General features: G+C 36.9%; 2 protein-coding genes across 5 annotated transcripts in view; both read right to left on the bottom strand.

Moving 5' to 3' along the window:
- The window catches only part of trioa (trio Rho guanine nucleotide exchange factor a), a 784,286-nt gene that overhangs the window by 330,697 nt on the left and 425,661 nt on the right, over window positions 1-27,928 (bottom strand). The gene's annotated exons all lie outside the window — the stretch shown is intronic.
- On the bottom strand, window positions 304-27,534 carry gnrhr1 (gonadotropin releasing hormone receptor 1). Of its 4 annotated transcripts, none has more exons than XM_021467977.3 (4): window positions 27,019-27,491; window positions 17,877-18,396; window positions 8,357-8,564; window positions 304-6,206 (listed from the first exon to the last, which is right to left on the bottom strand). In XM_021467977.3, the coding sequence occupies exons 2-4, from the start codon at window positions 18,393-18,395 to the stop codon at window positions 5,800-5,802; spliced, it is 1,134 nt and encodes a 377-aa protein (XP_021323652.1). In that variant the 5' UTR covers window position 18,396; window positions 27,019-27,491; the 3' UTR covers window positions 304-5,799.

Below are 27,928 nucleotides of genomic sequence, written 5' to 3' on the forward strand. Positions count from 1 at the left end.
TCCAACAGTTGCTTCCAAACACACAAGCCGTTACGCATGTGGTCTGTTAATGAGGCACTGTATATTTATTACCCTGTTCCAGACAGGCAAATATCTCACTTTCAAGGTACTGCCTGAGGCTTTACGCTGCCATTTTGGTTCCTTATATACACTGTTGCATCTTTAGAAGATATCTGAGCTTCAAACCACTGAGGAATATTCTTCAATCCAGGCTCATTCTGAAAACGTATCTCTATATACATTTATTAAGAGTGCCAAATACGTCCCAGGAGCTATGTTTTTTTTTTGCTGTTTTTGTTTTTTCACGAATCCACCCGAGGCCACTGTGTACACTTTTTAAGATCTCAAATTTCTCTCTCGAGTGCCATTCATGCCTGCTGTTCTCTCATAAATCCACCAGAGGCCACTGTTGAATGACTGTCTGACTGACTGATTAACTGACTAACTGACTGATAAACTGACCCACCGTCCTCCCTCCCTCAACCCAATCAATAGTATTAAAAATAAAAAAAACAACCAACAGTTTTAAAAAGCAATCCAGAAAAAGAAAAGCCCTTGCATGATTTTTAATGCGTTTTCAGATTTTTACCGCGAAAAGGAATGGCGTCATATCGCACCGTAGCGTTCGTTTTTAAAATTAAATGCAGCCATACGTACTTCTGGCTACATAATCCAGATAATCTACTCTGGCTACGATCTCCAGAAATGTATATAGAGCTATGTTTTCAGAATAAACCTATATTGATATTGTTGGTGATTCATATTCAGTATTGAAGGGTTAGTTCATCCAAAAGTGAAAATTCAGCAATCATTTTCTTACCTGGTGTGGTTCAAGTGTCACAGGCCCTTCTTTCATTTACTTTCAGTTAATGTTTACTTGCTACTTGTTTAGTATTAATTTTTTGAAGGGACGAACATAGAGCACACACTTTTAATTTTCTTTCAGATTTATTCATACATTTTCCCTCAGCTTAGTCTCTGATTTATCTGAGGTCACCACAGCGGAATGAACCGCCAACTATTTCAGCATATATTTTACATAGCGTATACCCTTTCAGCTGCAACCCAGTGTATGGGAAACACCCATACATACTAATTCTCTCTCTCTCACACACACTCATACACTATGGCCAATTTAGTTTATTTAATTCACCTATAGCGCATTTCTTTGGACTATGGGGAGCACACGGAGGAGAACATGCAAACTCCACACAGAAATGCCAACTGACCCAGCCAGGACTCAAACCAGCGACCTTCTTGCTGTGAGGCTACAGTGCTAACCACCCTGCCGACTTTAAGATTGTTAAAACACAAATAAGAGTTGACTTTTACCATTTCAAATGATGCTTTACTCTTATTTGCGACTTAAAATTCTGCATTTTAAATAGATAGTTTGCCCAAAAATTTCAATTCTACCTTCATTCACTCGCTCTTAAAATTTTGGTCCATTGAACACAAAATAAGATATTTTGAAGAATGTCGTGAAACTGGTCATCATTGACATTGTAGGGAAAACAAATACCATGGAAGTCAATGGTTACAGGTTTCCAACATTCTTCAAAATATCTTCTTTTGCATTCAATAGAACAAAAAATTAATAAATAAAACAAGTCAAGGGTGAGTAAATGATGACTTTGAATTTTGGGTGAACTTTGTCTTTAAGGCACATGTGTCAAACTCCAGTTTCTGGAGGGCCGCAGCTCGGCACATTTTAGGTTCAACTCTAATTAAACACACCTGATCAAACTAATTGATTTCTTCAGCCTTGTTTGAAACCTACAGATAAGTGTGTTGGAGCAGGGTTGGAACTAAACTGTGCAGAGCTGTGGCTCTCCAGGAATTGAATTTAAAGTCTTTTTACTGTCACCAGAAAAAAATATACACTAGCATGTTTGCCGACCCCACTGCTAATATCACTTGATTAACTTCATCTTGGTGTGATCAAGAATATTTTTTTCATCTCTAGATGATACATTTTGGGATAATTACCCATTAATGTGAAGCATAATGATATGCTTCAGTGCGTTTAATTGCTTTGAGAGCTTCACCGCTGAATGGAGAGGAGTTATAGATGAGGCAGATGTACTGTAAACACCCGCAAATGTCAAATTTTGCAATTTTTGATTAGGACAGGAAATTAAATCTAATCCTATAGTATTTATTAATACTATTGATTTTCAGTAATGGGGAGACTATTTTTGTTTGTGACCAAGTAGAGGCCACAGTCAGGATTTTTATTAAATTTTTATTAAATTTTCGACCAAATACTATTGTACTAAAGGATTAGTTCATGCAAAAATGAAAATTTACTTACTATCTACTCACTCACAAGTGGTTTCAAACTTTTATGAGTTTCTTAATTCTGTTAAAAATTAAAGAAGATATTTTCAAGAAAGCTAAAAACCTGTAACTTAAAACCTTTCAGTTTTAAGTGAACTATCACTTTAATTTTGACCCGTATTCGGTACCATTATATGGACAAGCGCTAACAGGATTGTCATTTCATTAATATTGCTCTATTTATGATCAAAAAAGAAGCATACACTGATAAAACAACACCATGGGTGTATAAATGATGACAGAATTTTCTATTTTAGTGTGAACTATCCTTTTAAAGTTGCCATGAAATTAAAATGTGCTCTTCTTGTTTTTATATTTATATAGTAGTGCTAGAAACAATGTATCTCGGCACTTTGTAAAAATTTATTTGCTCTCATAATTTTTAATCAACCACCATAACCTTCCCTGCCCTCGCGAATTCACTTTTCTTCATTTCTGGTCACGTGGAATATCTTTAGGGCGGGGCTAACTCATTTAAGGCGGGGTTATCAGGGCATGTTTTGTTTCTGCCCTGCTTTTGTCCTTTTATCAGTCATCTTCATTTTGTTGGCAACATTCCTCTTCCGATGATCCAAACAGTTCCCAAAACACAAAATCATGCACTACCCTACATTTTTATCTAATTTCAGGACCGTTTCAATTTGATTTACAATTGAGGTCATAATTATTAACCCTCCTGTGAACTTTTTTTTCTTTTTCAAATATTTCCCAAATGATGTTTAACAGAGCAAGGAAATTTTTACAGTATTTCTGATAATATTTTTTCTTCTGGAGAAAGTCTTAATTGTATTATTTCGTATAGCATGAAAGTTTTTTTTTTTTTAAATTCTAACTATTTTAAGGTCAATATTATTAGCCCCATTACGCAATATTGTTTGTCGATTGGCTACAGAACAAGCCATCGTTTTACAATAACTTGCGTAATTACCCTAAAGCCCCGGTCAGATCACACGATTTTTATTGTCGGTTACAAAAGTCACTATGTCAGATAATGAGTTTTTTTTCTCTCTCTCTTGATAAAATCTTGGCTTGTCATGGGTAACAAATCTGCCAGACTACTTGGTTCTTCTCGATCAGTTATCACATGACGTCTACGACGAGCATTTCCCAAAGCAGTCACAAGTGTTGCTATAACAATTTAAAAATCTCAATTGACATTTTTTAAATCTTATTTCAATCTCAATAAACACTGATGCTTGCAGACAACTAATAACTACATTATTTAAGGGCATTCGTTACCACATGGATAGGATCAAACTTATGATTCCTTTTTAATATCATGTTATTTTCTGAAATCTTTTGATTTAACTCTCTCTCACCTGAACTTGCTGCAAGTGAGATGGAAATGAAAGCACATAAGCAGCAAAAAGGAAAAATCAGATGCTCAAGATATAATTGACATATTAAAAAATTAGCAAACATGTAACTGAGATTTCCCAGAGATGGGTTGCGGCTGGAAGGGCATCCGCTGCGTAAAAACTTGCTGGATAAGTTGGCGGTTCATTCCGCTGTGGCAAAATTAATAAAGGGACTAAGCCGACAAGAAAATGAATGAATGAATATGACTGAGATTTGTGACACAATAACAGTGAGGCATTCATTAAATACTTATTTTCCTCAGAGCAAAACAAATCATCCAATATAGTCAAGTTGTGGAGGGGCACAAACAAAAAAATTATTTGTATATTTTTCTTGTAAAAATATTCTCCTAAAATGAATTTCATTTGCTCTAATTTTTAACTTCTACTTTAATGTATCTTTTGTTGGTCAGTTATCTATAAACAAGAATAGCGAACGAATAACATTTGAGGTGATGCACTTCAAAACAAATCCTCTATATGCGCCGAAACATGAATTGCTGTGAGATTGTGTTGGTTTGTTAAATAAAATAATAATCTAGCCTAAATAAATTAAAGTGAAATATTCACAGTTTCAGAGAAGCCTATATTAAAAAGTTTTCAATATTAATGACAAATTTGAATAAGCAGGAAATGCTTTACCAATGTATCCGCAGCACTGAACGTTACCATATTACCTCGGAAGAACAAACTCTGTTGGAAGGCAGAGAAAACTCAAACTCGTGAAAATGTAGATGTCAGCATATTTGTGTCAGTCTGTCAGATAAAATTGCTTAAAACACCTTAATACTTCAGAAAAGGTAGTTAAAGTTTGCATAACCAATAATTGATCTTATTCACCCATAGCCCACCCATAAGTAGGCCCACACGGAATCTGCGCACGCAGAATTCTGCAGATTTCCACAGATTTTTAGCCCATCATTAATTCTGTTTATTTACATGAGTAAATGTGTGTAAATCTATATTTATTCAGTTTTTTAAATAATTACAGGAATATTATTGACTAATGTGAATATGTTCATCTGATTTATGTACGATGCAGTGTGTAAAGTAATATTTTCTGTCTTTTAGTAGAGATATTACATAACAGACTAGCTTGTTTACCAAAGAAAGTGGATCTAATTGGATTTGCACCTTAAACATTACATCAATTTTTTTTTTATTTCACATATTAAGGTTTTAGTTTTGATACTCCCAAAATAATTCCGCAGAAATCCACAGATTTTTACCAAAATTCTCAGCAGAAATAGCAAAAAACATCCACAGATTCCGTCTGGCCCTACCCATAAGTAAATATACAGTCTATGTTTTGATTACCTGACCGGCGCATTAACGGCAGCACTCACTGAAATAACAGAGAAATGAAGTGCTCCTATTGCACAGTGTCATCCACGTGATGGAACTCATCGTGAAGAATAAGTAAAAAATTAAACATGGTAGACTTTCTGCTATGGTGTCATTAGGCGTCGCAGACATGGTATCAGTTGTCGTAAACTATGCCACATTAACACGAGAATAAAGGATTGAATCTTGTGTAATGACATCCATTTGTCGTTTACGAATCCCCACAATACCCTATGTCAAGGAAATTGTGCCGAAATTGTGAAAGTTGGTGTGATCTAACCGGATCTAACTTGACTAATTAACCTAAATAACTTGGTATATTACAGCAAGCTTAAAGTGCCTTAAATGGCACTTTAAGCCGAATATTAGTATCTTGAAAAATATCTAATAAAATATTATGTGCTGTCATCATGGCAAAGATAAATAAATCAGTTATTAGAAATGAGTTATTAAAACTATGTTTAGCAATGTGCTGAAAAACATCTGCTCTCCATTAAACAGAAATTTGGGGAAAAAAATGCAGGAGGGCTTATAACTCTGACTTCAATTGTAGGTCATGATATGCGAAAAAAAGACAAGCCTAACCCCTATTTCATGATGACTTTAAGTGGATTAAATCTGAATTCAAGCATGTTCATAATACCTGCATATACTATAAATACCAATCCCCTTCAGCAGTGTATATATAGATGTCTGGACTCGTAGTGAAATTACTATCCTTCACATTCAGGCAGAACATTCCAGCTGGATTGACCACCTATGCTGTTTGTCCGCTGGGCTGGTCTCCGCTCCCAAGGTCTGACTCTGCTTCCCCGCTTGCACCTCCTCTGCGTGCGGACAGTCGGTCCAGAGATTTCGGAGAGCAGTTTTGATTCCTCCTACTGAAGCAGCTGGTTATGTCTGCTCTGAACGAGGGTGTGAAGAAACCGTAGATGACCGGATCACAGCACGTGTTGAGGTTACCAAAGACGAAGAGGGCGTGATGGACGTATTCCGGCGTGACCTGCAGCATTCGGGGCTGAAACCAATACCAGATGCCCAGCAGATAATACGGTGTCCAGCACACCACAAATGAAGCCACGATGATGATGGTCATCTTCAGGGTCTTCATGCGTGCCTTCGGGATCATGTCAGCTCCGCTGCGTCTCAGACAAGGCTCTCCACCTAGAGAAACAAACATACAGATAGTCAGAATTATTAGTCCTCCTGAATTATTAGCTCTCATGTATAATTTTGTCCCCAATTTCTGCTTAATGGAGAGATGATCTTTTTAAACACATTTCTAAACATAATAGTTTTAATAACTCATTTCTAATACTTGATTACTGTTATATTTGCCATGATGACTACAAAATATTTTACTAGATATTTTTCAAGGTACAAGTATTCAAGTGCAATTTAAAGGCTTAACTAGGTTAATTGGGTAAGTTAAGGTAATTAGGCAAGTCATTGTGTAATGATAGTTTGTTTTGTAAACAATTGAAAAAAAAAGCTTAATATTGAGCTTAAAACGGTTTTAAAAAATTGAAAAATGCTTTTATTCTAGCCGAAATAAAACAAATAAGACTTTCTCCAGAAGAAAAAATATTATAGGAAATACTGTGAAAAATTCCTCGCTCTGTTAAACATAGATTGGGAAATATATGAAAAAGAAATTCACAGAAGAGCTAATGATTTTGACTGCAACTGTATATGTTAGACGAGATGCAATGTGTGGTATAAAAATTAGGACTTCACAATATGTCGAACAAATATCGTTATCGCGATAATAGTTTATGCAATATACATATTGCAGAGAAATGCAATACATTAAATTAGTTGTAGGTGCCAAGCCTATCTGCTACATGCATAGGTTGTTTATCCAAATCTGACCAATCAAATGGGGTCTGATTGAACCTGATGAACCTAGAAATGAAAATAAATACTAATGCCTGGAGAAACGAGAGCAAAATGACAACAATCAAGAGCTATTCTTGGTTTTCAGTCGTTCATGGTGTTTTAAAGTTAAAATGTTTAGACCTTATAATTTTTTTTATATAATTATCTCAGAAAAAACAATCTATTGCCTGTTTATTTTAGTGTGATCATAACAAATTTTTAAAAAATTGATGATGAAATGGCATTTTGGAAGTTATGTCATAAGAAGTATCGGTCACACTTTACAATAAGGTTTATTAGTTAATGTTAATTAATGCATTTACTAAGATGAACAAACAATAAACAATACATTTACAACTGTATTTGTTCATATTAGTTAACGTTAGTTAAGGAAAATATAGTAGTTCATTATTAGTTCATATTAACTCAGTGCATTAACTAATGTTAACAAGCATGGAGTTGGATGTTAATAATGCATTAGTAAATGTTCAATCATGATTAATAAATGCTCTACATGTGTTGTTCATGATTAGTTCATGTTAGCAAATGCATTAACTAATGAACCTTATTGTAAAGTGTTACCGAAGTATCATTACTGCGACACTAAACAACATTGCATAACTCATATTTTCCCAGTATAGGGCAACCCTAATAAAAATATTTAGCTCACTCAATATATTTACTGATTGAATTGAGGCATGTGATCGGTTGCACTGCATTTTAATTCTGAAAAAATCTGATCTACAAATCAATTCAGAAAAATTTGGGATGATTTGTAAAATGGCGAATCAAGAATATGTGTTTTTGTAATTCTCTTTAACCATTTATTCAGTGGTTTCCAACCTTTCTTCAGGGGACTCCTGTTTTAAGATTGAAATCCTTACCAAAACCCTCATCCCCTTTTGATTTTTCGCACATTCAACATGTGTTTTTGTTTATCCGTTACAGTACTGCATAGTGAGTGCAAAAGTTGATTTTCATATTGGTCTGAAAGAAATACTGCAGCCTAAACAGAAATGTAAATGCATTTCTAGCAGTGGGTGGTGTTTATGAAATGGCAGAATGGAGACCTTTCCTCCTTAAACACTGTACACAAAACTCTACTAAGATAAAAAAGGAAATATCATCAAAAGTTTTCCAAAGGCAGTTCAGTGTACATTTTTATACTTCATTCATAATTCAGTTAATTTAATTTCCTTCAGCACTCAGTATAAAATTCAAGACTTTGTTTCATCAGACAGCATTACAGTCCAAATTTAAAGACAGCCCCAGGATCTTGAATCTGTCTTTAATTTGGACTGCAATGCTGTTTTTAGATCTACTACAGCTCTGAACCGCTATAAGCTCATCGTCTGATTCATTTTGCCTCAATCTGGGAATTTGGATGTTACGCTGTATGACAGGTACCATGTCAGAAGACAGCAGAAATCAATTACCCTTGCCTTTACCACGAGGCATCTGGCGGTTGATTTCCACGAGGATTCGGGTATAGCAGAAGCTCATTACCAGGAGAGGGAACACATACAGGGTGACAAAGTGGAACATGTTGTAGGCTGTTTCCTGCCAACGGTGCTGGAAGCTTCCATGTGTTGCACACTGCACAAAGTCAACTCCTTCAGCTTTAATTGCCCTGAAAATAAATAACTGAAACGAGAAAAACAATTTGTAAAGATCAGTTTTTATTTTGTGCTGTTAATCTGGACTTGTTTACTGAACTATATGTGGAAAGCTATTATCCATTATCCCCATAAGTCATCCTGTTGACTATAAGTAACTTTGCAACTACTGTACATGTCCTCTAGCAATCATCAAGAGTATTATTACAGTCTATTTTGGACCCCTTTAGAGACAGAAATCTTGTAATTTCAACTGTCTGTCTGTTTTGGATCCCGGACGAGCCCCCATTTCTGCTAACATTTTTTATGGTCTTTCAATAGATAGGACAGGTTGTCTAGCAATCATTAGAGTATTATTAGACTGTTGTGGACATCTTTAGACACTAAAACCTTGTAATTTCAACTGTCTGTCTGTTTTGTATCCCAGACGAGCCCCCATTTCTGCTAACATTTTTTATGGTCTTACAATAGACGGTAGATGTCGTCTAGCAATCATTATATATCAGGGGATGCACACCGGCGCCGCAAGTCAGCGGCTGTCTGTGGTGCCTAGCTATGACTCAGGACACTGTTCATATTTATGCTGCACCATCTGAATAATTTCATTTTAAATAACATGCTCAACATGTTAAAGGCTGTCTGAGAAAAGTGCATTAAGGGGTTTTACAGCCTAAAAATATCTTTAATAATTGAAAAAAATAAAGCTGATTACTTTGCAGATTTTGCCTATCGCGGGTTATTTTTAAAATTCCCGCAAATAACGATGGACCACTGTATACACAATTAAAATCCATTGTTATTTGGGTATATATCATCTATTGGGTGTACATTAAACATCACATGAACAAACAGTAATCTTGGCGTCATCTCATTATACTTTTGTTTAAGCGTATTACTATTTGCATTTATTTAGTTATCTTTTTGATATTTAACTATATTTATCATAAATATTTTTTAGATTTAATTCTTGTTAGATGAAAATAGCTTTTTATCACACTGTAAAAAAATTCGTAATTTTACGGTTTATTGCTGAAAAAAAAAACTTTAAAATATACCATTAAAAATATACCATAAAATATTGAATATTAAATTACAGAAATTTACCGTAAAATAACGGATATTAAATTACAGATTAAATTTACCAGAAGTTTAAATTTAAGTAAATTTAAGTAATTAGGTAATTTATTAACCATTATTTTACAGTAAATTTCTGTAATTTAATATCCGTTATTTTACTGTAAATTTCTGTATTTTAATATTCGGTAGTTTACAGTAAATTTCTGTAATTTATTATTCGTTATTTTACAATAAATTTCTGTAATTTAATATTCGTTATTTTACAGTAAATTTCTGTAATTGTATATCTGTTATTTTATGATAAATTTCTGTATTTTAATATTTGTTATTTTAAGGTATATTTCTGTAATTTAATATCCGTTATTTTATGGTATATTTCTGCAATTTAACAGCCGTTATTTTACCTTTGTTGTTCTTTCTGGAAATAAACCGTAAAATTACGAATTTCATTTACATTGTAAATAAAAAAAGCTATTTTCATCTAACAACAATGAAAATATAAAAATTATTGATGATAAATATAATTCAATATCAAAAAGATAATGAAATAAAAGCATATAGTAATACACTTGAGAATTTCAGTTTTCCAGCACAAGTTTTCATCATTTCCCAAACGATGAAACATTAAGAAAAGTGGACTCATTATGTGAGACACAAGTATTTAGTAATTACATATAATTACTTAATCATTAAATCCTCACACCTCACATTACAAATTCTTATTATTCTTAATATTTTATCCTTGGGTAAACCATGGAAACTCACACAGGAAGTGAATTATCTTTGCACACTTGAGATACACAAAAGAAATCATCTTCTGATAATATTTCAACAATAAATCTCCACAAATAGAGCTCTTTTTTATCCTTTTGTGCATTTCTAACAACAACCCTGAAAGGTTTCTGTCTTGAATGCTTGTCAATGCATGCATTTTCTCAATAGTACTGCAGTTGACTTTACCGGTCTAGTTTTTTGGGTTCTGTTTGAAGTGAAATGGATTTTTAGTGAAGGAAAAACACATTCTGCTCTGTTGAACTTGAGTCATGCAGTGTATATTATTGTCATGTTATCACCTTCTGCTTTCAGATAAAGGAAATCTGTTTGCATTATTTTTCCGTCTGACACACCTCTCTATTTTCCTCCCACACAATCTATCAGGCAGCACACAGTGTGAGAGGGAAGCCCACATTTTTTATTTTTTTATTTCCTCTAGAGGACGTGTGCGCACTGAATACAGGAGTGATGCAGTGTGGATGTTTTCATACCTACAATTCACCACCCACTCGCTTGTCTTTAGAGTTGTGTCTCTTTTCCCATTATCCGCAGCTGCCTAACTGACCTTGTCTCAGTCGAGCTTCTTTATCTTCCTTTTAATGATTTTAAATGCCACGGTCACATCCACAGGCTGCTAAAAACGACATTACTGAAATTAAGTGCACTGGGAAACCATTCTATCTGAGGGAAAGATTTGAGTATCACGCTGACAGGATTCGGTCAGGCATTTCGCAGGTTACAGAAAATGCCCTGGGAATTAGATTAGCTTGACAAATAGGATCTATAATCAATGCAGCAAGTGCTCGCAGAAGAGTTACTGATTCAGGGGCAGTTATGGCACCACTTTAAGCTACAAGTCATCACTTAAAAAGAACTGCTGAAGTTGATGCTGGGTTTTGCAGAGTTTAGATGTGGAAAACAGAATGTGGTTTAGTTTGGAGATAAAATGGAGGTGAAATGTTATTTTCCTTCACATGCAACTGTTATCGAACAGGTTTCCAAAACACTTTTACATCTGCTATTGGTGGGATAAATAGGTAGTTTTACTGATTAAAGGGACAGTTCACCCAAAACTGAAAATTCTATCATCATTTACTCACCCTTTACTTGTTCTAAACTTGTTTAGGCGTCCTTCTTTTGTTACACACAAAGCAAGATATTTCCAGCTTTCATTTATTTACCTGTTTTCCTTCGGCATAATCCCTTATTTTTCCAAGAGTCACCACAGTGAAATGAACCACCAACTATTCCGGCATATGCTTTATGCAGTGGATGCCCTCCTGGCTGCAACCCAGTACTGGGAAACACCCATACACTCTCATTTAGTTCACCTGTACCACGTGTCTTTGTACTGTGGGGGAACCTAGAGCATCTGGAGGAAACCCATGCTAACGCAAGAAGAACATGCAAACTCCACACAGAAATGCCAACTGACCCAGCCGGGACTCGAAGCAGTGACCTTCTTGTTGTGAGGCGACAGTGCTAACCACTGAGCCACCGTGCCGCCTTTTGTGAACTTATGTAAGGTACTACAAAGTTAGACGTTGAGTGAACTTATTCACTGATGTTCAAGAGGATTTTAAGTTTCCAAATGAGCCGGTGTTATTTAGCGGTTGTTATCTTGGAAAATAGCATACCTTGGAATGTCAAGACTGACCAATCAGAATCGAGTATGTCAGACAGCAGTGTAATGTAAAGTAGTCTTAATGTGTTTACAGCCCATATACGCTGCACTACTTGACAAAAGTCTTGTTGTTGATCCCAGTTGTAAGAGCACAAAATAGTAGCTTGACTTCTTGTTGATCATTTGGAAAAGTGGAAGAAGGTTGATTTTTCTGATGTATCATCTGTTGAACTGCATCCCAATCATCACCAATAATGCAGAAGACCTACTGGATCCCACATGAACCCAAATTCTCACTGAAATCAGTCAAGTTTGGTGAAGGAAAAATCATGAAAGCAAAGCAGTTCAAGGTGCTTCAGGATTGGCCAGCCCAGGCACCAGACTTGAGCATTATTGAGCATGCCTGGGGTAAGAATAAGATGGAGGATGCATTGAAGATAAATCCAAATAATCTTGATGAACTCTGTGAGTCCAGCAGGAACACTTTCCTTGCCATTCCAGATGACTTTATTAATAAGTGATTTGAGTCATTGCAGAGATGTATGGATGCAGTCCTCCAAGCTCATGAGAGTCAGACACAATATTCATTCTTTTTGTACCGCACCATGACTTTTTTATTCTATACTGGACATTATTTCTGTTAATTGACAAGATTTTGTATAAGCAAGGTCAGACCACACTGTCCTAATTAAATTATTAAAAATCAAGGCATGATCATATTTTATTTTGGTAAAATAAGTATAATCTAGCGAGCTTTGCCTTTCATAAGAGCCACTTCTGATACCAAATAATCAACTAGAAGTCAAGTTATTATTTGTTGTTCCTAAAACTTTAATACTTTTTTCAGGTAGTGTACTCTACAAAAGCATAACTTGACAAGTTTCAACATAGAACAGAAACCTCTATAAATCCCAACTATCCCAACATGAAAAACTAATTTATCTTTGTTAATCTTGTGCAAAAACACGTAATTACAACACTTATTTTCCTTGACAGTCTGACACAAAACATGTTAGGAATTAGACATTTGCCAAGTTTGCTATCATTAACTCAACCCCACATTGTAAACCATTTGTTTTATTCAATTACAAAAAATAGAAGATATTTTGAAAAATGTTATAAACCTATAACCACTGACATCCATAGGAAAAACAAAAACCATGAATAAGGGATGCAACGATTATAAATTTTGGTTGTACAATTATAGTCTAAGAAATAATCTTGGTTTCACGGTTATCACGATTATGTGCATTGATGGATTTCAAAACCCCACTAGTTTAAAACTAAAATTATTTAAAATTTGATCTAAATTCATATTTGTTGCTATTTTAAAGGTTCATTTGTTTGACTATATAAAAATCAGAGGATATTATTGATGCATTTTTTTGGGTAAAATTGCTACCTTTTACTGTCATTCAATGCGTTTTTGGTCATTATCAGTGCATTGTCTTTAGTCACGCTCACGCTTTGCGCAGACATGCTGCTTTTGCATGCAGTATGAAAGCTCTAATCTGTTAAAATAGATGCAAAAAAACACGCTCTGCTCACATTTGCCATGTAAAAAAGGCTTGAGTCCTTCAGCACTCTCTCCGAAAACACTTGATAAATCTCGGCTTGCGGATCAACACTCGTCACATGATCGCTCTTATTGGCGCCATTATTTGTAAGTGGGTTTGCAAACCCTTTGCACTTTCTATTGCTTCTTCCTCAAACTTCAAATGTATGCAGTTCCCGTAGTCACAAAAGCCCCCTGTCTGTCAACTAGGTGTGCCAGAAAAACGTAAACGTGTTGCATTGCGTGTGCGTCCCTCCATTGGAAATAACAAACTTGAACGAGCTTGCCTTAATTAATAGCCTCAGTCATAGTCAGTCCAGTGTGCATGGTTATTATTCTCGTTACTACTAGCTACTTTGTTTAGTTGCTGCAATTTTGTTCCGTGCAAAAACACGGTGTTGAGAAGCCTTTACGATTAATTCATCTTGACGAATTAAATCGCGGTTAATAGTGAAACCGGTTAATCGTCGCATCCCTACCATGAATGTTAATGGTTTCACGTTTACAGCTTTCTTCAAAATATCTTCTTTGGTGTTAAACAAAAAGAAACTCATAAAGGTTTAAAACCACATGAGGAAGAATAAATGATAAGGTCAGTTTAATTTTTGGGTGAACTGTCCCTTTAAGAACAACAGGTTGCTTATGACGGATACAACATCAGTCACATGATTTTCAATGTTCAGACATCATCAATGACATATACTCATCAATGACATAACAACCATTCTCAAATATTCCCAGCTGATTGTGTAAACCGGGTTGTAAAAAATATAACAGCTACAAACATAATCAAATTATGGTGAATGTGCTGATAGTTGCCTCTTTATATTAAGCTTAAATCGCACATACAGTAATATTTTAATGAAAAAAGACACACATCACCTCTAACAAGTGCTTTTCAGCAACATTATCATCCATCTGTGAATCCTCTGAGACAGGTTCACGCTGCTTCATAACAAGACGAGACCAGCACACGTCAGCTTCTATTAAAATAACATCTCATTCACTTACCTGAGGAGAGGCGAGCAAGACACGTTTCACAGGTTACAGAAAATGACCTGGAATTAGCGTAGCTTGACAAATAGGATCTATAATCAATGCGGCAAGTGCTCACTGAAGAGACACCGACCTGGGGTCAGTTATTGCACCACTTTGAAGAAATGCTCAAGCTTAGACGCATGTGTGGTAAACAGAATGAGGCAGTTTCGTTTTGATTGGCTTTGAAACAGGACTAAACTTGGTTCAGTTTGGAGGTGTGCCAGTTGTCTGACTCAAATGTGTCATTTTTGTGTCACCACTAGTGTCACTAGATTGAATTGCACAACAGATTTCCAGAACACATTTTCCATCTGCTGCTGGTGGGACAAACAGGTAGTTTCACCAATTAAGCTAGTGTTGTTTTCAACTAGTTGGAATATGTTGGATATATTCGAGATTCAAAATGGCTCACTGAAGATTAGGAATTAATGCCTTCCATTCAACTGTATGGTTAACATGGTATGTTGTTTAAAAGAAATGAACAGCATCTAGAAAACAGCTTTCCTCTGATTTTAGTTTTGCTTACACTTGATTGTTTAATTGGTTCATTTTTTTGAACCATTACTTAAATTATTTTGATGTCAGTAGTGGAGTTGTTTGACAACAGCTACTATTAGTGAACCTGCAACACTGCAAAAGAAAAAAGCTTTTCTTGCTTAGAGTTTTTGTTTTGATTCTAGTCCAAATTAATAAAAATTCTTAAATCAAGAAGCATTTTCTAGACAAGCAAAAATATTATTTTAGTATATGTGAAATGTGTTGTTTTTGCTTCACTAAATTGAATTGAATAACTCTTTTTAGATTTCCCAGAGATGGGTTGCAGCTGGAAGGGCATCCGCTACGTAAAACATGTGCTGGATAAGTTGGCGGTTCATTCTGCTGTGGCGACCCCAGATTAATAAAGGGACTAAGCCGACAAGAAAATGAATGAACGAATGAACTCTTTTCAGATAGATTTCTAGAACGAACATAAACTAATTTTGAGGCTTGTAATTTTTTATTTTAAAAATGTATGTGATCAATAAAAATAATGTGCATATTTGCTTAAAATAGTTTATTCTGGATTTATTATTTAAAAAAATACTTTTCACTAATTAAATTACAAGATAAATGTCACTTTTTTAAAAGTCAAAGGCTTGATTTGATGAACCTTTTGAATTTTAGGAAAGAAGGATTTATGTTTATTTTAAAGGGCACCTATGACGAAAATCATCTTTTGTTAACTGTATGGACTGAACTGTGTGTAGGTAAAGTCTGTCCACTGTCATATTGGGGTGATAGAAACACAAGTCTTTATTTAAATTTCTTGACTTTAAAATAGGATCCAAATCCCTCCCATTTTAAGGCCAACCACAACGTTACGTAGAAGTGCAGTTTCTCCGCTCACAGATTTGATTGACAGCCACGTATTAACATGTCTCCGTAGTATTGCGTATAATCATATCAAAAAGACAGGACATGCGTAAAGCAACTGAAATTAAAAATCTGTTCAGCTCTCTGTGATCAGCAATCATCATCAGATGTGATCATGAATGAGTTTTACAACTTTAAAATGTTTTTAAAACAGTGCATGTTTGTAATAAAGACAGTAAAATCAATGTAATTCATCCTAATAGTGTCAGTTTAATTATAAAAGACGTTGCTTCACTCCCGGTTTGTAGACGTCAAATCAGGTTTATTTTGTACATTAACACAACAGATATCCATACAGCAGTGGATATTAACATGTATCCTGTCACATTTGCGTGCAAAATTAAATGCGCTGTGTGTGTGTGCGTGCGGGAATTTTGTATTGACATTGTGCGTGACTCATCTTTGTAGAAAGGCTTGAATTAACTCCACAACAAATGCATCAAATAATCATTGGGAAAGTTCTTAATCGAGTATATCTCACAAACATTATGTGAGATCTGCTTCCTCCATGTCTGTCGCTGTGCTGTTCATCTGATGCAACCAGAGATTGAGGCACACTCCGACAGGCATGTGTGAACGGTGGGCGTACTAGCTCATTTGCATTAAAGGCACAGGCAACATAAACAGCAACATTGTATTCAAAGCTGAAAATTCCAAGAATCTGAGTAAATATTCTGAATGGTGTTTTGAGCTAAAACTTTACAGACACATTCTGGTGACACAAAAGACTTGTCTTAAATCTTGAAAAAGGGGTAAAATAGGTGCCCTTTAATTGATCAATTATGCGGTTTTGATTGAGACACCTGCATTTGAATGTCAGCAAAGACATTCCACTTTAATAATATTAAAATCATCATCTGTCAGGCTAAAACATTGATTCATTTTTTGCATCGTTTAAAAGTAGTTTTTGCTAAAAAAAATTTATAAATCAAATATTGAATACTGTTCAAAAATAATGCATGTTATATTGTAATATTAGTTTCTCAAGTAGATAGCACATACAATTTTTGCAATACCAGGCCCATTATTGATGCGCACCCCTATACATTTCTGGAGAGCTCCAAGGAAGTCGCGGGACCTACAATTTTTTGCAGTTTTTGTTTTGGCAAAACCACCAGAGGCCGCTGTGTACACTTTTTCAGATCTTAAATTTCTCTTGCTAGTGCAATTCAAGGGTATAAGGGTGTAAATCCACCAGAGACCGCTGTAGACTAAACCCAAAACCCAACCAGTAGTATTTTTAAAAGCACCGGTTGACCCGATCACCCACTTCGATAAACCCAAACACAGTGCTTTCAAAAGCAATCCGGAAAAAGTAAAGCCCTCACAGCAGCCTGGTTTTTACCATGTTTTCATATTTTACTACATTCTCACCCTGTTATTTACTTGTTTACTTGTTGTTTTTGCCGTACCAGCTTTCTGGAAATGCTCTTCACCGGACTCAAACGATGTCGTCGTGGTCAACTCTCTGTGTCTCAAGTCCAACGACATACGTGGCGAGCCACTGGGCAAACTGGTAACAGCGGAAAAGCCGTCCACACAAAGGTAAGCAGTCAGCCAGTAACAGAAACCGTTGGTGGCATCATACGGCCCATATTGGCTCATAGCATTTGTTTTAAAAAAGAAGAGCAGCCATACATAGCTCTGGCTACATAATTTGCGCTCTCCAGAAATGTATACGGTGGTACGTTTTCACAATAAGACTGTTAAATTTTTTTTTTTTACAGAAGATAGAGCATGCTGACTTTTTTTAGCGATATCTGCTAATCCTCAGAGACAAATTTAAGCAGCTTCACACAGTTACGAGAAGAAGCACAAACGTCAGCAGCTTCAATTAAAATATCATCTCATTCACTTACCTGTGGAGAGGCGAGCAGGACACTGAGGATCCAGGCAGCGAGCAGCATTCTTCTATTCCTGCGACCAGCATCCAGAGCCTCCAGTGGGTGCAGGATGGCATGATGCCTGTCCAGACTCACCACCACCAAGATAAACGCTGCCGAATGCATGGCGAAGAGCTTGAGGAAGCAGAGAAGTTTACACATGGCATCGCCGGCGTACCACTGCACTGTGATATTCCATATGGCGTCCAGCGGCATCACCACAAAAGTCATGACCAGGTCTGCGGAGGCCAGGCTAGCAATAAGGGGCCGCAGGTGGGATGCCAGGTGTCGCCCTCGCCCCCTGGTCACACTGATGAGTACTGAGAGGTTACTAACCGCAGCGAAGACGAAAAGCACCAGCGTGGCCACCACACGGTAACGAGCCGCTGTGGTGAATGTAGGAGTCTCCCATTGTGGAGACTGAGGAGAAGACGAGCTCGCGAGAGAAGAGTTCTCTAAAAGGCTGATCAGACTTAGAGACACGTTACCTGACATCCTGTGAAGGAGAGAGAGATGATTTAGTGCCATAGATAGAATGAGAAATGTGAAGGAGAAAGAAATTTTATAGAGGTTTTATTGGATAGATATATATAGAGAGACAGGCACACAGGCACACAGAAATAACAATAGATGGAAAAACAATGGGTGGATGGATAGAACGATGGAACGGTAGATAGATGTGTAACAGTGGATGAATGCATGAAACAACAGAACAGAAGATAGAAGTAACAATGGATCTAGCAATATTTATCTAGAAATAGTAATAGATCAATGAATGAAAAGAACGATACATAGAAGTAACGATGGATAGATGGAATGGTAGAGAGAAATGTGGATGGATGAAACAATAGATAGAAATCATGGATGGATGGATGGATGGATGGATGGATGGATGGATGGGTGGATGGATGGATGGATGGGTGGATGGATGGGTGGATGGATGGATGGATGGAACAATAGATAGAAGTATGGATGGAACTCAGACTCAACAGACATGTTACCTGACATCCTGTGAAGGAGAAAGACATGGAGAAGGAGATGTTTTAGTGCCATAGAAGGAAGGATAGATTGAACGATAGATGGATTGATTGATTGATGAATTGGTTAATTGATTGATTGATTGATTGATTGATTGATAATCAGAAATGTAGAGAAAGAGATGTTTAAATAGGTGAATGGATGCATGGATTGAGATAGATGGATGGAAACAATAGATAGAAATATTAACGAAGGGATGGATGGATGGATGGATGGATGGATGGATGGATGGATGGATGGATGGAGCAATAAATAAAAGTCACGATGGATGGATGGAATGTTGGATTGATGAATAGAACGATAGATAGAAATGATGGATGGATGAGAGATAGATGGAACGATAGATAGAAATATCAGTGGATGGATAGATGGATGGCTACAATAGATAGAAGTAAGGATGAATAGATGGATAGATGGATAGTACGATAGATAGAAATATCAATTGATGAATGGAACAATAGATAAAAGTAACGATAGATGGATAGATGAATGGATGAACCAATTGATTCATTCATTTATTCACTGATACAAGGAAAGATAAATAAAATTATGGAATTGGTTAACTGATGAATTATAAATAAAAAGAAAGAAAGAAAGAAAGAAAGAAAGAAAGAAAGAAAGAAAGAAAGAAAAAGGACAGATACATTCATGTTTTGTAGATTTCCAGCATCTCTTTAACTTTCCTTGACTTGATCCATCCATTTCCAACTTTCCTCTCTAGAATTCAGCAAATGCTCCTCCCAGCATGAATATTCCACTCACATCACCTGGAGACCCTGATCCGCATTATATTACTGTCACACAGAGGCATTGGTCACCATCATGACTCTCCAATCCTCCACCGCCCCTGCAATGTAATGTCCTCTGCTTTTATACTGCCCATCTGCCAGCTCATCTTCTACAGAGACACGACTCTTGCCAGGGGCCTTTTTTACTCAGGATCTCCTCTGGCAAATGGGAGACTGTGGGTAAGTGGCAGTGAGATAGATTACACCTTAGCTGTCCTGTAAAGGTCTAAATATAAATCTCTGAGACTCGAGTTGGTGGTCTGTACTGAGATTCAGAGATATGGAGATTCATGACTAATAATTCACATGTACAAATAAGTAAACTATTAGAGGCCATTTCCTTTTATTTTAAGCACAAAACAATACAATGAATTAATTTTAATAGCATTGAGCGTTCAATATTTGCTTTCAGATTTCTCTTTATAAGATTTTAATGATTTTTTGGTCACATTTTATTTTGAGGCACATTTCACGTTATTAAGAAACCATGAACTGAGACTATACGCTCATTGAATTACTAATAAGTTGTTTATGAATAGTTATTAAAGTAGTAATTGGGTTATTGGGTAGGATTAGGGATGTAGAATAAGATTAAATTTCATAAGTACTACAAAACAGCCAATATCTTAACAATATGCAGGTAATAAGCCATTAGTTAACGGGAATTTATACTTTTTTGTGTTGCAGATTTTTATGGACTGAATATGTGATCACAGAAATCCTCACACTAAATTGTAAAGTTCAATTCTCTGTCACGACTGTCAGTAACCTCCTGAGGGCACTGTAGTTCAACACGAACTCTGAGAGTGAACTACAGCGCCCAAGAACTACAAATCCATACATACCACGCGCACACACCGGAACTCACACTGATTTGTATTCACAGCTGTCTCTGTTTAACCGTTGATTTCCTGGACTATATATTCAGCCATTCAACCACTGTTTGTTAGTTCGTCGTTCGTCCTTGTTGGTATGCGTTCCTGATTCATGTCTTGTATCCTGTCATAGTTGCTTAGTCTAGTTCTAGTTTAATCTGTTTGAGTTCCTCAGCTTTTTGGTACAGTCTGTAACACCCCTTGGGTCTCTTATTTTAGTTTAGTATCCGCCTGAAATCCAGGTCTTTAGTACAGTTACTCCTCTACGACTCAAGGGCTACATTTTGTTTTGCAGTTTTTGTTCTCGCGAATCCGCCAGAGGTCGCTGTGTACGCATTTTCAAATTTCAAATTTCTCTCTCGAGTGCCATTCGTGACTGATCTTCTCGTGTAAATCCACCACAGGCCGCCGTCAAATGATTGACTGACCTACCCTCCTACTTCCCTAAACCCAACTGATAGTCTTTTCAAAAGCACTGATTGTCCAGCACCCATCCCCTTCCCTAAACCCAACCACAGTGTTTTCAAAAGCAATCTAGAAAAAGAAAAGCCCTCGTCTGATTTTTAGCGCATTTTCAGATTTTACCACATTCTCACCCTGTTGTTTACTTGTTTACTTGGCTTCTGTTTTTGTCTTACCTGCTTTTTGAAACCATTTTCACAGGACTCAAACCCTGTTGTCGCAGTCAACTCCACTCTGTGTCTCAAGTCCACTGACATACATGGCGAGCTACTGAGCAAATTGGTAACAGCAGAAAAGCTGTCCTTTTGGAGGTAAGTCAGCTGGTAAACACGAAAAGGAATGGTGTCAAAACACACCGTAGTGTTCATTTTAAAGACAAAATGCAGCCATATGTACTTCTGGCTGCCATGCCTGGGATTAATTAAGAAGGCAAGGATCGCAGGAGTTATCTAAAATACGTAGATTTATAAACAAACACTCACTAGGAAGGACATAGGAAACACGAGAGACTCAGGAATGACATGGTGTGACGACAGACATCAACTGAGAATACCGGACAATGACTGAACCAAACTAAAGGGTGTAAATGCACAGGGGACGATTAAACTGATCACACACAGGCGCAGAAAACAGGTGGAGGTGATGAACATAATGAGACGGCGGGAAAACAGAACAAAGGAGCAAATGGGGAAGGTCACATGATGAAAACAAAAACACATAGAACACAGGACCTGACACTGGTTACATAATTCGCGATCTCCATAAATGTATATAGGGGTACATTTTCAGAATCAGCCTATGTCGACAAAAATTGTTTTAAAGTAAGAATGACGCCCTATTTCATCCATTTATATTCACATTTACATGCAATTCTGAGTGTGCCTCACACAGGTGAGTGGGCTTGACATACCATCTGTAGATAACACAGTCTTTCATCTCTGACACTTTAAAACTACTACTCAATCATTTTCCATCAGCTTAGTCCCTGATTTTTATCAGGGGTCATCACAGTGGAATGAACTGCCAATTACTCTGGCATATGCTTTTCGCAGCAGATACCCTTCCAGCACTGGGAAACACCCATTTACTTACCCATCCACACACACACACACACATCCATTCACTTTCATTTACCAAATTCACTTATACTGCAAACTCCACACAGAAATGCCTCCTGGCCCAGCCCGGATTCGAACCAGCGATCTTCTTGCAATAGGGATGCTAATAGTGAAAATGGGTCCCTATACTATACTGTAACCAGATAAACCAACATGCAGTTTACATTCTTAATAACATCCAGCAAGCTGCCAAGAAGACAAAGGATGTTTTAATGGTTAAGGGCTCTGGTTCACATATAAATGCCCTTATCATACTGACAAATGGCTGCTGTCTGTATTCCCCTCGGCTCTGAAAGTGATATGGTCTTTTGTGTCTGGTAAACAGCATGGAGGTGATAGATAGCGAGAACACTAGTGAACACGACCGCTGCACCAACATCTCTTGTTTCTGCATCCCGACATAAAATTGCAGCGCACTCCAGCAGTACATCTCTGCCTTGTCAACCGCTCGGGCTCGGTGTGAAATATGCTTGTGGTGAATTTCTCAACCTGGAGAGGACTACTTTGGATCTTTTTTGCATCTAAATGAGTTGTTACTTTATGAAATATAGATTTTGAAAGAGATGATGTCCTTGGCATTTTTGTTTTGCTGTTATACATCAACAGATGATTGATAGATAATCGGCTTCACCCTGGATTCATGGCAGCTTTGCTTACTTGCTTCTTAATGTAGGTAAACATTATGCAAATATATGCAAGCAGGAGTGTCAGGCATCATAACTCTTTGTTGTGGCCATTGATGTGCACGTGTCACTAAAGCACTGTTATAATCTTAGTTTAATGGATTTTATTTTTCATCATTCGGTGCCTTCTAGTAATCCAAAAACATTCTACTTCAGAAACGTGAGATCTTACAGAACATTGTCATCTTCATCTCTGAAACTTCGCCTATGAATATGCGTAATTGTATTCATACTCTTGCACACATGATTAATGACTCTGAGCCGACTAATTAGGATTTGAGATGATGAGAATATTAAGATTTCATGGTGTCTCATTGAACGAGTGGCCTGACATTTGCCAGAGTGGCCCTGACAGATGATTTTATCTTATGAATTTTGAACCAATTAAATGGACTGAAATGAATTTTACTGGGTCACATTTCCAATTGGCCATTTTTGTGATGTCAGCACAGTAATGTCAATTACCCTCTTAAATTTAAAGTAATGTATGGTTATAGAGCCATTTACAATAATAATTATAATTCTGACCTCAACTGTATATTGCGATATGTTTAGAGTAATTAGCTCCATTCATTTAGATTAACTGGGATGGTCTATGCAAATTTTAATAAACTACAATCAAAAATAAATAAACAGTGCTTTATGGCTTTCCGGGAAGTCTAAGGGTGCTTTCACACCTACACTTTTGTTTCGGAACGTATCTCGTTTGCCCAGTTAGCGCGGTTCGTTTGGCATATGTGAACAGGGCAATCGCGCCAAAGTAATCGCTCCGAGATCGCTTGAATGAGGTGATCTCGGCTCGATTGAAACGAACCCTGGAGCGGTTCGATTGCATTGAGAAAGCGATCCGATCCGAGCGCGGTTATATCACAGTGTTTTATGGATATGTAATAGGCATACGGCTATATGAAGAGAGAATTATGAGTAGGGCGGGAAGTTTCGCGAGTCTCCGGATGCCCGCAAATAAGTGATGATCTTCCGGCGTCTCCCTCCCAGTCCTCAAATAGGCATCGTCGCGCACCCTTCTCACCCCTCCCCACCGCATCATGGCCTCCTAACCCTCCCCATATCATGATTGGCATATCATCACTCTGTCTCCTCTCCACCAATCAGCTGGTGTGTGGTGTGCGGTCTGGCGCAAAATGGCTGCCATCGCGTCATCCAGGTGGATGCTGCACACTGGTGGTGGATGAGGAGATTCCCCCCCACCCCCCAACCCCCCCCACCCCCCCCCCCCATTGTTTAAAGCGCTTTGAGTGCCCAGAAAAGCGCTATATAAATGTAACGAATTATTATTATTATTATTATTATTATTATTATTATTATTATTATTATCTCTCCTCAGACATGTCGCGCGCGCACCCTTTCAATCACCACCAAACCACCACCTCTCCTGACAGCTTAGCAGGACGCTACAAAATAAACCCTGACACTCTGACCAATGTAAGGAGAGTTTACCCGCATGTGACTTGTTTTAGCTTTTTGGTCCGATTAGAAACTTTGCAGTGTGAAGGTGAACCGCTCCAAGAGCAAAGAGCAACAATGTAACAATTGTAATCTCTGTTTCGGAACAACTGAATCGATTCACAGGTGTGAAAGCACCCTAACATTACAGAACTTAAGACCAAAATTTTAGTACTTGAATCTTAAGTAGTTACTTAAGTGCATAAATTGAACAATCAATTGTAAAATAACATTGTAATCATTAAATAAATTCTACAAATAAATAAACAATTCATACATTCACTCATTTTTTTCCGATTATCCGGGGCCGGGTCGCAGGGGCAGCATTCTTATGCTGCGGTCACCAGACGTGGAAGAAGCATTAAGTGAGAGTGATTTACATGTTAAGTCAATGCAAAGACGCGAATAGACATCTTGTGGCGCTATACATGCGAATGGCGCAGCGTGAATGATGCGAATTGTGCAACGCGAATTGAGTGTTTTGCGCGTTTGATATGCGTGTTGCGCAAATCGCTCAAGTTAGAAAATCTGAACTTCAGTGGACATTTATGCCGCGTTAACCAATCAGGAGCTTGCTCTTGTGGGGGCGTGATTGTGACGTAGGGTAAATCCTGCCTACACCGACAACAGTTCATCAAACTGGGCTCTGCTCAGTCAGAAGCACTACTGAAAGCCTCCGTCATACAGGTTAAGTTCTGGAGGAGTTTATGAGCTCAGTTCCCTGAGGCCTCCTCCCAACATGTCTGAAACACCATCCTAGGTAGGCATCCAGGAGACATCTGAAACAGATGCCTGAGCCAGCTCAGCTGACTTCTCTCAATGTGGAGAGGCAGTGTCTCTACAGCGGCTCTACTCCGAGCTTCTCACCCTTTCTATAAGGGTGCGCCCTGCCACCCCATGAAGAAAACTCATTTCGGCCACTTGTATCCGAGATCTTGTCCTTTTGGTCATGACCCAAAGCTCCTGACCATAGGTGAGAGTAGAAACTTAGATTGACTGTTAAATCGAGAGCTTTGCCTTTCGGCTCAGCTTTTTCTTTACCACAACGGACCGGTACATCGACTGAAATCTGTTGCCGCTGCACCGATCCGCCTGTCAATTTCACGTTTCATTCGTCCCTCACACGTAAACAAAACCCCAAGATATAAATTTAAATAAAATTAATTAGTTAATTAACAATATCTTTTAATCCTGCAGTGTGACTATTGCAGATACACACATTGCAATATCAGAGCTCAAATGATATGTTGTTCAGGCTTATTTTAAAGGTATAGTTCACAGCATATAACATCATACCCCTCCTCCACTGTTTCCAAGTAGTAATTAAAGATCAAATTGTTGAATTATTATTTTTGAGTGAAAAAAAATACAGAACTTTTTAAAAACTAATTAAGCAAAGGAATGGTTCCATTAAATATACTTTACACACAGATAGACACAGATGTGGTTCTTCAAAAGTAGTTGAGGTGCTATTTAGCACCACTCAGTGGTTCTTTGGCTCATAATTTCAGTGATGTATATATAAGGATAGTTTTTAGTTGTTCTTTTGGCTGGTTAAAGAGCTACATATCACTGTTATTATTATGCAGGTGGTAAGGTATTATAGTCGCCCTATAATTACGAGCATATATCCACTTTTAGTGCTATTAAGCACAATAATTTTTAATTCTAATAAATACATTTGTTTTTATAAGTGTGATAAAATTTTGTTATACTCTAAATAGCTTTTTCTCCTATCAGAAACCTTTTTTTGGAATGGAAAGGTTTTATGAACGGTTCTTTATTGGATTACAGTTGCAAATGAAGAACCATAGCACAAACATATAACATTTGATTTTTGTGTTCACGTTGCCCGAGCAGCTTTATTGTCTAATTTTTTGCCAAGAATTACTGTGAAATGGTTAATCAATAATCTCAATGAAATTTCCAGCTCATAGAGTTCTCAAAAAAATTAAAAAACAAATGATACAAATGCAGGACTCATCAGGAAAGTTTAGTTAGTTAGTTTGTTTGTTTGTTTGTTTGTTTGTTTGTTTTAAAGATAACACTTTAGTTTGAGTGACAATTCACAATATTATCCACTGGCTTATTACCTGCCTATTATTAATATATTGGCTGTTTTCAGTATGTTCTAATTCTACACCCTTAATGTTTACCCAAATCTACCACTACCTTACTAGCTATTAAGCAGCTAATTCCATAATGTTTATGTTTAGTCTCAGGTAATGGCTTGTTAATAGTGTAAACTGTACACTGAAATAAAGTGTAACTACTTTATTTATTTAGTGTACGGAGTAAAATTAATTGACCCGTTGTTTATTTCTGTAAACCTACTATTAAAATAATCAGGTTAAAGGTTATTTGTTGCCATTAATTAATCATGAATAAAATTAAACATCTATTGAACATTTCCATTGAGCTAACTGGGTTATTTATAATGGCAGAAAATGCCATCATCTTCGAACTTAAATGAAATATTTAGAGAAAACCAAAAATAGTCCATTACTCCCTTAAACTGGCATCACTATGATATTATTGGTGAGCATAAAAACTGATGATCCTGCACTTTGATGCTCAGAAATAGTGTGAGTGTACTCTGACAGTGTTTGTCTCTTCAGTATAAGCTCATTACAGTACTTAATGAATCTGATAACGCACAGCTGGATCATCAGTGACAGAGTTGCACCTACCTGTATGCTGCGATGTATGATTTGTAGATCAATCCACGAATATTTCACTCATTCCCGCACACATTTAATTACATATTAAACACATGCTGCACTTGGACTAGTAGATCCGCTATCCGATGATATTCGTTGGCGAGTAAATCCGGTTTTGCTTCTCCTCCCATTCCCGCATCAGTAGGGAACAGTTTGCCGCAGTCAACCGGTAATTCCCTCATCAGGGCGGTAACGAAGACTTCCCTGTGTGAAAGTTTGCTTTCTTGACGCTTCGGGATGGTAGGAGGCTATTTTGAGAAGCTACATGTTGTTTTTTGTGCACTTTTTGCCTCAAAAGTGCTCGGTTTGCGCGGAGTCGCGGAGCTATCCAGGTGCTGAGGAGAGCGTGTGAACATCAGCCAGCGCCGCTTCACCTCACATACACACACAGCCACCGCAGAACACTACAGTACAGCTTCACCACACACACCTCTAGTTTACACGGACACGAGCGAAAACATTTCAGAGCTTATAGACTAATGGACTAATGCTGTTTTATTAGAACAAAAATGTACAGTGCTCAGGATAATTGAGTACACCCCTTAAATTGAAAATTAATATTTGTCTCAGTTTCTCAGTAAATAGGCAATGTATTTTGGTGCATTTAAACTAAACAGATTTATTAAACAGATACATTTATTAAAATAATATTTTGGTCACCTGTCATATTTCGAAATTGAAAGAGAATACAATTAAATTCAAGCAAAATATTGAACAAAAAATTACAACCTATAAATTTTCAACTAAACTGTTGAAATGTTTTATTCATTTTTCAATTTATTTTATTTATTTATTTATTTACTTCTCTTGACTTTTCTTAATTTTTAAATTTGCATTAAATATTTTTCTATAACATGTAAATTTGGCTGTAGTTTTTGGA

This window comes from Danio rerio, chromosome 19 (assembly GCF_049306965.1).
Source record: "Danio rerio strain Tuebingen ecotype United States chromosome 19, GRCz12tu, whole genome shotgun sequence".
NCBI lineage: Eukaryota > Metazoa > Chordata > Actinopteri > Cypriniformes > Danionidae > Danio > Danio rerio.